The sequence below is a fragment of the Delphinapterus leucas genome, chromosome 13, assembly GCF_059928025.1.
Source record: "Delphinapterus leucas isolate spDelLeu-1000000601 "Yukka" chromosome 13, BTC_Dleu_Yukka2, whole genome shotgun sequence".
In the NCBI taxonomy this organism is placed as follows: Eukaryota; Metazoa; Chordata; class Mammalia; order Artiodactyla; family Monodontidae; genus Delphinapterus; species Delphinapterus leucas.
The window spans coordinates 13,437,312-13,449,601 of record NC_143141.1 but is presented as its reverse complement, the minus strand read 5'-3'; the positions used below and the strand labels follow the sequence as shown (position 1 = coordinate 13,449,601).

Sequence of the window (12,290 nt, the reverse complement as noted above, 5' to 3'; positions counted from 1 at the left end):
CAAAAGAAAAGTAACAACTCAACTCCTTTCCCCATGCATTACCCTGCATTCTCAAGAGATCTACTGGGAGTTGGATGAGGAGAATATGAGCCAAAAAATTATGTTATGATGAAGGTATAAAAAAATTCATACCTGACAAGCCAGAATGCAAAAGAATATGAAAAGAAGATATACGTGTGTGTGTGTACATATACATATATATATACACACACACACATCTGAGTCATTTTGGTATACAGAAGAAATTAATATAGCATTGTATATCAACTATACTTCAATAAAATTTCCAAAGAAAAACCTCATACCTTAGATGTGTCAATTTACAAATAAAAGCAATAGACTCTAATTCAGTTAGAGATCAAGGGTTCGGAGCCAAGTCAACTCTTTCCTAGTCCTACTGCAGAAAGATCCAACTTTTCTGTTCAATAATCATTAACCATAAATAAATGGTAGAATGAAAAACCCTCTAATTGAGACAAAACTTAGTATACGCAAAGTGTAACCCATGAAGAATTAAGGAGACCATTGGAACACTTCAGATGCTATTTTTTTTAAATTCAGAACCAGTGTTGTTCATTTAATCATGCTAGGCATTCCACTGTTAACAACAACGAAAAAGCTACACTTTTTCTGAATGTGTAGTTATTTGTGCTAGAGGTTTATACAGAGAAAAATGGTAAAATTTTAACTTTCATTTTCAAAACAAAGAAATACCCAACAATAAAGTATGCATATGTCTTATGTATATATAAAACACATTTTAATAAGTAATTTGGAGTTTAATATCTAACTATCACTGAAAACCTATAATGCGAGGTGCGTTGAACTGAGCCAGAGATTCTGCTTTTTAAAGTAAACAAGAAAATTTCAGATGATGAGCTACTATATTTAGAGAATATGTGTGAATTCTAGCAATAACTGAAAGAAAGACAAACACGTGGGCAGGAACAATTAAGTACATCACCCTCTTAACTGCTATTGATATTTAGTATAATCTGATTCTTTGATTTGAATGGCGCATCCTTAATTCTTTTCACCTCTTTTAATGGGAATAACAGAAACTCCCATAACAAACCCTGTCAGGTATCAAAAAAAAAATTCTTCATTCTCCTCTGCTACAAGTTATGGGTTCTGTCCCAAGCACGTCTCTGGAAGGGAGTTTCCCCCTCTGCCGTGGCTGGAACTGGGCAGCACCACTCGGCCAAGGAGATATGTAACGATTTAGACTGTCAGACCTTATCACATTCTTGGAGAGAGAAGCATCAAGGAGACAGACTCTGCTGAAAAACAAAGTCCTCGGGGTGTATGCAGGACAGTCAGAGGTGGCAATAAGATATGGCATTTAGAACAAACATCAGTGAGAGCTGAATAATGAGCCTGCCACCGCCCCCCACCAAAAATCAGGGAGAATCTAAGGCCCTTTATCTCCCCACGATCCACTCACCCTATTTGGAGGTTTCTATGAGCAAGATGAAAAACTCTTAACTTATTTAAAGATCAAAGGAACTGCAGAAGCAGCATTTCCTGTGGAAAGAATCAGAGCTTTGAAGTCAGCCCTGTGTGCCCAGCCCCATGGCTCTGCTCTTGTTCTGCTCATGGCTCCATTCGAATTGCTTTTTCATGGGTAAAACAGGACTATTTCACTCAGCTCAGCGTAACTCAAATTTGCCTGATTATCAAAATAATCTGGAGTGCTTGTTAAAAACCAGTAAAGGTAGGGCTTCCCTGGTGGCGCAGTGGTTGAGAGTCCGCCTGCCGATGCAGGGGACACGGGTTCGTGCCCCGGTCCGGGAAGATCCCACATGCCGCGGAGCAGCTGGGCCCGTGAGCCATGGCCGCTGAGCCTGCGCGTCCGGAGCCTGTGCTCCGCAACGGGAGAGGCCACAACAGTGAGAGGCCCGCGTACCGCAAAAAAAAAAAAAACAACCAGTAAAGGTTCACAGGTCCCCTCCCCAGAACAGGGTTGGGAGACAACAGCTTAACAAGTACCTGAGGTGAGTCTCAGGATAAGGTCAGTCTGGCAAAGAGCGATTTATCTCAAAGGGCTATTGCCTAGGAGTAAAAAAAATCATCCATTACCTGGATGAAGACGGCCTGTTGATCAACTCTGTCAGCAAACCCTTTTGAAACTTCTCTCACTTAACACGTTGCTTCGGTTTACAAAGGCATTTGTTTCGATGATTCAACAGCAAGCACCGTTCTCTCACCCATAACCCCGTTCTTCAAAGATCCTCTCAAGAAAGGTTTGCAATGACCTCATCCGATGGCCAGGTTCATCCCCTCGTCAGGCATCCCTGCAGTGGCAGCTGGGACACTGGCTGCCTCCCATTCTGGCCCAGTCCTCGCCCCTCCTCACCTGCCATCCCGACAGCTCTCAATCTCTAACAAGCGGGCCGAGGAGTTCCAGCTTTATCCAAAGCCTGCTGTTTACTCTATGTGTAATCTGACAGCTACTTATAACCAAATACAAAAGCTGCATTTTTTCTGAATATGTCGTAACTTGTGCTAGAGGTATATACAGAGAAGAACAGTAAACTTCTAACTTTCATTTTCAAAACAAAGAAAAAATCCAACAATAAAATATGTGTATGTCTTATGTACATATAAGAACACTAGCTCTGCATTTTCAGCAGGGCATCACCACAAAGCCTTCAGAAAACTTCCCTTCCCTCTCCCAGCTTTCTGCATCCATCCCATCACTGAATATCTAAATCAGAAATCAGATCCGCCCTTGCTCTACATTTAGACAACAGTCACGTACTCTGGGTTCTACTTCTATAGCTTCCTTTAAATCTTTTCATTCTTCTTCAGTCTCACTGCCCTTGTCCTACAACAAATTCACATGTCTCATTAGAACATCTTCAGAAAGACTTTCTGCCGGGCTTCCCTGGTGTCTCAGTGGTTGGGAATCCGCCTGCCAATGCAGGGGATACGGTTTCGATCCCTGGTCCTGGAAGATCCCACGTGCCGCAGAGCAACTAAGCCCGTGCGCCACAACTACTGAGCCTGCGCTCTAGAGCCTGTGAGCCACAGCTACTGAGCTCGTGTGCACAACTACTGAAGCCTGTGCACCAAGAGCCCATGCTCCACAACAAGAGAAGCCACCACAATGAGAAGCCTGCACGACGTAACAAAGAGTAGCCCCCGCTCGCCGCAACTAGAGAAAGCCCGCGTGCAGCAATGAAGACCCAGTGCAGCCAAAAATAATAAATTAATTAACTAATTAATTAAAAAAAAAAAAGACTTTCTGCCCCTGGTCTCGTACCCCTTGCTCTTCCGACCGTTTGTTTGTTTTTTTCCCAACAGTTTTGTTTCTATAATAGAGATCTGATAAACTTCCGAAGTTCCCTGTGCCCAGTGAATAAAGGCCACACTGTTTGGTATAGCACATAATCTGGCGTAACTTAGGTTTCTAACCTTTTGAACAAAGTTCCCTTGTTAATTTGGTTTTTGTTGCATGTCTTCAATGATTTCATGTGCCCCTAAAACATCACTTCTAATGAATTCCCCCCATCTTTAGAGGAACTATTTAAGTACCAATCAAAATATTCAAGGCTTCTGGAAAGAAGTAGCTAAAATTACTAATTAAGTTTGGTATAATTCCAGTTCAAAACTGAGAAACTTGACTTTTTAATTAGCCTTCTCCTCAGTGAATGTCCAATTTCCATTAGGTTATTTGGAAAATAAGGACGATCTCATGGATCCCGCACAGGCCGGTGCATAGGGGTCTAGGAGCCCTGGCTCAGAAACCACTGCTCTGAGCCCTTGCTCACGTCATCCCTGCAGCCGAGACTGTCCTTGACACTTCACTTTCAAGGACTCACTCACTTGACGTCTCCATTCTCTTCACTCTCAAACTCTTCTTATGTCACTTTTCATCCATTCTAGTACAGCTAATTCTTTAACACATGTACCTCCCTCTCAGACCTGGGACTCAAGGACAGCCCAGGACCTAACAGTGCAGAGCCCCTAATAAAATGCAATAAATGTTGGTTGAATGAATAACTCTTGCTAGGGCAGATACCACTATTCACATAAAACAAGAACAAAAAAGAAGCTGAGAAAGATGTGAAAAGATGCACTTGCCTAAGGCACCAAAAGAAGAGGTTTTGGACAGAATTCTGAAGCATAAACTTCAGGGTTTTTAACTCTATCGTTCTGTTAGCTATATGTCTGCATAAGTGGCAACTCCTATATTACTATAATGTACAGCTTTTATTCCTTCCAGAAGTCTCATCAAGATGCCACATATCCTGTTACTGCTTTGATTTTGCCCTTAACCGAGCAGAGATGACCTTAGGCCACAATGAATACCCAATTTTTAAAAAAATTTTGTTTGCTCTGACTTCTGTCATCCAGAATACCTGGCTATTTACAATTAAGTTTATCTGAGTCTGATAAGTAAATGCTGAATTCCTTCATACAGTAACTTTGAAGGGGTCTTAATGCCTGTATAAATTTCCCAGGTGAAACAGACGCAGGTGACAGTAGAAGACTGTATCAATTAAATGGTTTCTACAGTAACAACTGCTTATTTTAAAATTGTACATTTCCTGTTGTGGGGAAGAAGAAGTCACAAAGTTAAAAATGTGATTGGGTTAAATCTGCTCTTTTGATGTAACCAAGAATCCTCTTCCTAAAATACATGCTGTCACTCAAGGAAGCATATATTCTTGTTGAAAAACAAACATACTAATTGGACTTTACTTCTTAGTCCTCACCTACTAAGTAAATCTTCGAATCAAACTTCCTTTATTTAAACCTGTCACAAGACTAGCCATGCCCCAAATCCAAACATAGTGCCGAAACTTACTAACTATATAACTTTGGCATATCACCTAAACCTTAAAGAAATACAATCTAAGTTTTCAATGTTATAAACCACATGAGAGCGGCAGATATCCTTTTCCAGTTAGATTAAAACATTTTTCGAAGCACTTTTTCTACTTTATCCTAGAAAACCTTTTAAATAAAATGGTTAGTGACAGAGCAGGGTGAAAAAAAATTAATCTCCCCTCTCACATTTAGTTCTGAAACCTACCAGCTCTCCTTTCTGTATTTTAAAACGTTTTGTAATAAAAATGTACAGGCAGCTCCTCTCTTACAAAAAAAGGAAAAAAAGCAGATGGAGTTTCCAGGCAGTATCTAGGAAATGAAGGAACATGTGGAAGCCACAGCTCACAGCAGCTGATAAAGACAGGTCGCCTTCTGCGCCCAGGAGTGTGAACACAGAACCGTTTCCTCAATCCTGTCACATATCATATCCAGAGTCCAGGTGTCAGTTAAGCTAAAAAGACAATTATAGGGGCTTCCCTGGTGGCGCAGTGGTTAAGAATCTGCCTACCAATGCAGGGGACATGGGTTCGATCCCTGGTCCGGGAAAAGCCCACATGCCACAGAGCAGCTAAGTTCATGTGCCACAACTACTGAACCTGTGCTCTAGAGCCCGTGAGCCACAACTACTGAGCCTGCATTCTAGAGCCCGCAAGCCACAACTACTGAAGCCCGTGCACCTAGAGCCCGTGCTCTGCCACAAGAGAAGCCACGGCACCGCAACAAAGAGTAGACCCCACTCGCGGCAACTAGAGAAGAGCCCATGCACAGCAATGGAGAACCAACGCAGCCAAAAACTTTAAAAAAATTTTAAAAAAAAAGACAATTATAGACAGGAAGGCTAATCCATCACTCACCTAAAGCATGTTTATTTTGGCTTACAGCCTGCCTTGATACTTATGCACAAATTCTTTTTTCAGTGTGATTTGTAGTCAACTTTAAAAGTCTGGGGTCAGAAAAGTGAGCAGATAACTGAGCTCCCTTTCAACAGTGTATCCTAAGACTCTATTATTCAATAGTCATTTTAGTTTTAAAAAAAAAAGACTTGATTATGAATCTGAAGATCTGAGGAAGACCACAGATTTCTGTACCGCTGATTCAGATCAGATCAATTTGTAAAAGGACAGAGAGGAGAAAGAAATAAAAGGGAATTCTATGGAGAACAGTATGGAGGTTCCTTAAAAAACTAAAAATAGAATTACCATATGACCCAGCAATCTCACTACTGGGCATATACCCTGAGAAAATCATAGTTCAAAAAGACACATGCAGGGCTTCGCTGGTGGCGCAGTGGTTGAGAGTCCGCCTGCCGATGCAGGGGACACGGGTTTGTGCCCCGGTCCGGGAAGATCCCACATGCTGCGGAGCGGCTGGGCCCGTGAGCCATGGCCGCTGAGCCTGCGCGTCCGGAGCCTGTGCTCTGCAACGGGAGAGGCCACAGCAGTGAGAGGCCCGCGTACCGCCAAAAAAAAAAAAAAAAAAAAAGACGCACGCACCCCAATGTTTGCTGCAGCACTATTTACAATAGCCAGGTCATGGAAGCAAGCTCTATGCCCATCAGCACACGAATGGATAAAGAAGATGTGGTACATATATACAATAGAATATTACTCAGCCATAAAAAGGAACAAAACTGGGTCATTTGTAGAGACGTGGATAGACCTAGAGACTGTCATACAGAGTGAAGTAAGTCAGAAAGAGAAAAACAAATATCATATATTAACGCATACATGTGGAATCTAGAAATATGGTACAGATGAGCCAGTTTGCAAGGCAGAAATAGAGACACAGATGTAGAGAACAAACGTATGGACACCAAGGGGGGAAAAGTGGCGGGGGCGGGTGGTGGGATGAACCGACATATATACACTAATATGTATAAAATAGATAACTAATAAGAACCTGCTGTATAAAAAATAAATAAAGGGGCTTCCCTGGTGGCGCAGTGGTTGAGAGTCCTCCTGCTGATGCGGGGGACGCGGGTTCGTGCCCCGGTCCGGGAGGATCCCACATGCCGTGGAGCGGCTGGGCCCATGAGCCATGGCCGCTGAGCCTGTGCGTCCGGAGCCTGTGCTCCGCAACGGGAGAGGCTGCAGCAGTGAGAGACCTGCGTACCCCCCCAAAATAAATAAATAAATAAATAAATAAATAAAATTAAATCATCTTACATTTGCAAAGTATTTTCAGGTTACAACTCATTAAATCCAAAAATTTCAGTTTACAGATGCACAAATTAAAGAAGCACCATTAGATGAATGTGAAACTTAGTAATACTTTTGTTAGAAGGAACTCAGAGGCAAAAGGAACACATATTTTACAAATTAGTGTCATAGTTAAAACTAGTGCTTTACAACTTCCGGGGCTGTCAGATGTCAATATGAAGATGCTCATCCCATCACAAGAACCCCAAGTGACACTTTGCAGCTTGTTATTTGTGCTGAAGTCGGAAAACTGGTAATTCACAACTTATGCCAATGTGCGTGCATAAAACCAAACAGTGAGGTGAGATTTTGACTTTCTTCCCCATTTTCTGCACTGACCATCTCATTTAAATTTCAACTAAATGTAATATTTAACATGACAAGCACTGACAAGACTGCTACCAGAAAAACAAGTTTACTTTAGCTACTTTTTAAAGGGGAAAAAAGTAGTTTACTCACTCATTCACGTTTGAGATGCAGAGTAAGCATTTAGACTGAAACCAATGAAAATTTCATCAAGATAAAAAAAAATAAACTAGCGAGACACATTCTGCTTCTTGGCATCAAAAGACAACATGCAAAAACAAAGATCTTCATTCCCCATCTCCCTCTTTTAAAAAGTTTTGCAAGGACCATGGTTTTTCACAGCTGTTTGCAATAAAGGCTTGGTTAATCCAAATTTGTTCCCCTAATCTTCCTTCTTTAAATAAACAGGATATTGGTCTATTATTATAGAGCTGATATTCTCTTTTTTTTTTACTTTTTTCTGAAGAGCACTTAAAAACAAAAGTTTTACAAACATTGCATACTTATCTCTTGTTGATTCTGCCAATCTACTTACTCAAGATTTCTCAGGCTTCCCTGGTGGTGCAGGGAAAGAGTCTGCCTGCCGATGCAGGGGACACGGGTTCGTGCCCCGGTCCGGGAAGATCCCACATGCCGCGGAGCCTGCGCGTCCGGAGCCTGTGCTCCGCAACGGGAGAGGCCGCAGCAGTGAGAGGCCCGCGTACCGCAAAAAAAAAAAAAAAAAAAAGATTTCTCAAACTTTCCACACTATCTTAAGTTACCAGGAAGACCCTCAAACCCTGGCCTATCTCTTCCCAGCCAATTCTGTTTGCCAAAGATCACTTACTCTCTGGCAGGCAAAATTCCTCTATTTTCACTCTTCTTTCTGAGAAACAAGTGGTCCTCTTGCTTGCCAACTACCTTCGCCTCCTCTTCTATTCCTTTCTTTTTCAACGTGCCTGTATAGGCTCCCACCCTCTGAATGTATAAAGATCAGAGGCAGAGGTCCCATCAGGTTTAACAGTGAGGGACTAAGGAAGTGGAGCCAAAAAGGATGAATCTTTTTTTTTTTTTTTTTCTGCTACAGAGCGTGGCTTGGAGGATCTTAGTTCCCTGGGCAGTAGAAGCGCAGAGTCCTAACCACTGGACCACCAGGGAATTCCCCAAAAGGATGACTCTTTAACTCCTATAATTGTGCTCATCCCAAATCCCTCATCTTCTCAGTCCTCACCCTACGCCTCCAGCCTAGCCAGCTGTATCTTTGTCTCCTTTGCCGGCTCATCTTCTCTAAAACATAAGGCATTTCCTGAGATTTTTATCCTGAGTCTCCTCTTCACACAGTTTCAACCATTTACCCTGACATCTCTCCAACTGCAGTCGCTTGTTTCCTACCTAATCTCTCCCTCTGGATGTCCTGCCAGCACCTCCAAGTCACCACGTCCAACACCAAACCCCTTACCTTTTCCTCCCTGCTCCCCTAAATCTTTCCACTTTCCCACCTGTGCTCTCACCTTTTAGCCACCCTGTTCTCCATCTTCAGACGGCGGTACCCAGGGAGGAGGAATCAATTCATTTGCCAGGAACCAAGGTTCTGCTTCCGATCTCTCAAATCTACCCCTTCTGTTCTATATCCACTGGACAGTACATCTCTCATCGGCACCGCTATAACACGCTCCTTTTGGTATCCTTTCCTCAAGTTTTCAGTACACAGCATTGCTGGAGAAATATTCCTTACGCACAAACTTCAATCAGGTCTGGCATTCGAGATACTCTACACCAAGACTTCTCAAACTGTAGTGTGTATGTGAATTGACGCTGATCTTGTTAAAACGCAGATACTCTTTCAGTGGATCTGGGCGGTGCCTGATTCTGGATCTCTAACATGTTCCCAAGTGATGACGATGTTACTAGCATATGGCTGTATACATACAATGTGCCCCAACCTATTTTTCTAGCCTTATCTTCTATCCCTCGCTGCCCAGCACACATATGTCTGTATCTCTCTCGTATGCACAGGTCTCTCTCTCTCACTCACACACACACACACACACACACACACACGAGAGATGCATACAAACAAAATAATGTTCCCTAAACATAATTCCCAGCTTTTGCACCTCTTGCTGTCTCCTCAAGTCCAGCCTCTGCCCATCACAGTTCTACCCACTTTTCAGGAAACAACTCATTCTGCCACAACATTTTCTCATCTTCTCTTCTACCTCACCTGGGTACCCCACCCACTGAACACTACAAAAACCCTGGGACACTGATGGCACGTAATTTGCATGGCTTCTGCCCTGTACAGTCATTATGGGTCCCCTTATTTAATCCTCACTGCTGAACTGCACTTCCTCTTGGAGGACAGGGGCTATCTGCCTAACCACTGTAACCCCAGGGCATCCTGGGGGCCTCTTAAGTGCCAATAAACACCTGCTGCAGTGGATGTGTATTTTAAGAAAAATGAAACATGTTTCTCTACTTCATGTAACTTACTTTGAGCAAGTGCTTCAGAAGTTCCTTTAAGAGAAACAAAAACACTCTTTCTGGATAGCTAACTCATTAGCAAAACCTATGAAAATTTTGCCAGACGTTTGCCACTTTAAAAACACCCACATATAAACATTCAAGGGGTGCTTCTAGAATTTTAGTACGCATCCTAGTTATGGTAGTCTCCAGGCAAAATATCAAGGTTCTGATATTTAACTGAAAAATTAAACCTAATTTGTCATAATCTAGTAATTACCACATTGTAAATTTACGATACATTCTAATCCAGATTCGGGATTAATTTATCTAATGCTCCTGTTATCATTGCATTTATTAAATCACTTTCCCCCTGGGTGTGCTAAGATTAGCCATCTGCAAAATATTTTACCATTAAAATGCCTTACATTTGTGTCCAGACTTTGAAAAGTGCTTTAAAACATGTATCTTGAAATAACGTTTTTAAGGAGATGAAGCAACTCAACCAAGACAGCCCTATATTAAATGTTTATATAGTAAACCCTATAAATATCAAAGAACTACCAAAATTCAAGAACACACCCATAGCTCCTAAACTTTAGTGTGTTCAAGAATTGTCTGGAGTGCATGTTAAATTTGCAGATTCCAGGTTCTTACCCTGAGAAAGTCTAATTCAGTAAATCTGGAGTCGGACTTAGAAAACTGTACAGTTAACCAGCATCCCCAGGTGCTTCTGATGCAGGTGTTCCGCAGAACTCAATTACAGAAATACTGACCTCAACCCTGGTCCGTGGGCACTACAGGGATATGTTTAAAGGGAAACGTTGAAATCTCTTTGTGAAGTCCTTTCCCCAAACAGCTGTCACACCAGCACAGACATAAGGTAATTCACGAAAGAAAAAAAATGGGGTCTGTAAGTCCCTTGGGGTACTAGTAAAGCTCGAAAGCAATGCAAGATCCGGAAAGTGACGTTTCTCTCCCACCTCGACCTCCATTCTCCGAGCATCCTCCAGGTACCTTGGAGGATGCTGCTTGCGCCCGGGAGCTAGAATCGGGCGCCGGGGAGCGGAGCGAGGCCAGTCTCCGGTCCAGGGGCTGGCAAGGCGGCCCCGCGCTCTCCCCCAGGTCAGCAGCAGTCCTCCGCCAGCGAGAGGCCGTGGCCGAGGGGGGACCGCGGCCACCAGATCCTCTGCGGCGCACGCGCATAAACAAGTAGACTCCCGGGGTCAGCGGTCCGGGTGCTCTGCCCGCGCCCCTCACCTGCGGCACGGCCGAAGATCGGCCTCGTCGTCCGGTTCCGGCTCCCGCGGCTCCTGCTCCCCCGCGGCCGCCGGCAGCGCCTCGGCGTCCTCCACAGTCACCTCCGCCGCAGTCACGGCGCCCGCCGCCTGCACCCGCACGGCCGACGTTGGAGCGGCCGCGGCCCCCAGGCCGAACGCCGCCTCCACTGTCGATGCGGGGAAGTCGGAAGCGCGCCGCGCGGCCACCGTCCCCGTCACGAGCCCCAGCTGTAGCGGTGGCAGTAGCAGTAGCAGCAGCAGCAGCAGCAGCAGCAGCAGCGCCCGTGCCAGCGACCCCGGGCGGGCGGCGCGCTCCATCAGCGGCCCGCCCCGCGCGCGGGCATGGAGGTGCAGCCGCCGGCGCCCGCCTCTCCCGCCGCTCGGAGCCCCGGACCAGGGCGAGGACGTGCTAGGGACCCCAGCCGCCGCCCCGACGGTCAGGACGTCCAGCCGCGTTTCTCAGGCCACGTCTTAACCCGGCCTCAGCCACCGCCACCTGAGTGACAGCCTCCCTCGGACATCGCCCATTGAGCAAACGTTCCGCGCATCTGCTCTTTGATTGGCTGCGGCCTCTGCCACTCTGGGCTCCCAGGCTAGTCCTGTTGGAGAAGGTGGGCTTTCCCTGGTTGTCAACAGCACGCCTGCCAATCAAGTTGTATTTCCTTAGCCCGAGGCCCGGCCCTCTTCCGGCGCGGTTACCAATGAGAAACGCTCCTCCCGGCAACCTTCTTACCTGATTGATGAGCTCCGCAGTTCCCAGAATACCTTTCCCCAGAGCAGATTGGCCATTGTGCTGGTTGGCCTCGCCCCTCAAAGCGAGGCACTAGAGAACACTTGAAGATCACTGGTGGAAGCGGATGCCCCTCAAAAGTCTGAGATAACTTCTTCTTGATTGGTTGGAAGCGGCACTTAATACGTGGCGGATTCTGAATGTGGAGAGGAAAGTCCCAAGTGAAAGGAAGAGTGGGAGGCTAGTCCCTAGTGGCGGGGAGGCGGCTGACCTTCAAGGGGTTACCGCTGTAAAACCTGGTTCTTTTGGATAGGCAAAAGAAGAGCAGGAAAAATGAGTGACCGCACAAAACATGTAGTTCCTGAAAGTGGAAGGGGTAACGTGAGTTGGGGAGACGATCCTGCGTGTGTCCGCGACGGTGTTGAGAATTACGGCTGGTTAGAGATGCGGGTGACCTACGTGATCCAGTCTACCCGACACGCCCCTTCGTCATTATAA

At 45.0% G+C, this 12,290-nt stretch overlaps 1 protein-coding gene across 3 annotated transcripts in view; it reads right to left on the bottom strand.

Annotated features, from left to right (window-relative positions):
* Window positions 1-11,561, bottom strand: part of EIF2AK3 (eukaryotic translation initiation factor 2 alpha kinase 3) — a 68,187-nt gene extending 56,626 nt beyond the window's left edge. Inside the window, exon 1 of one of the 3 annotated variants that reach the window (XM_089922833.1) lies at window positions 11,043-11,561. In XM_089922833.1, the coding sequence (XP_089778959.1) occupies window positions 11,043-11,380 (338 nt within the window). In that variant the 5' untranslated portion in view covers window positions 11,381-11,561. The remainder of the gene's footprint in view (window positions 1-11,042) is intronic. The other 2 variants (XM_022598936.2, XM_022598937.3) reach the window with 2 other exon arrangements.
* Window positions 11,562-12,290: the final 729 nt, after the last annotated feature.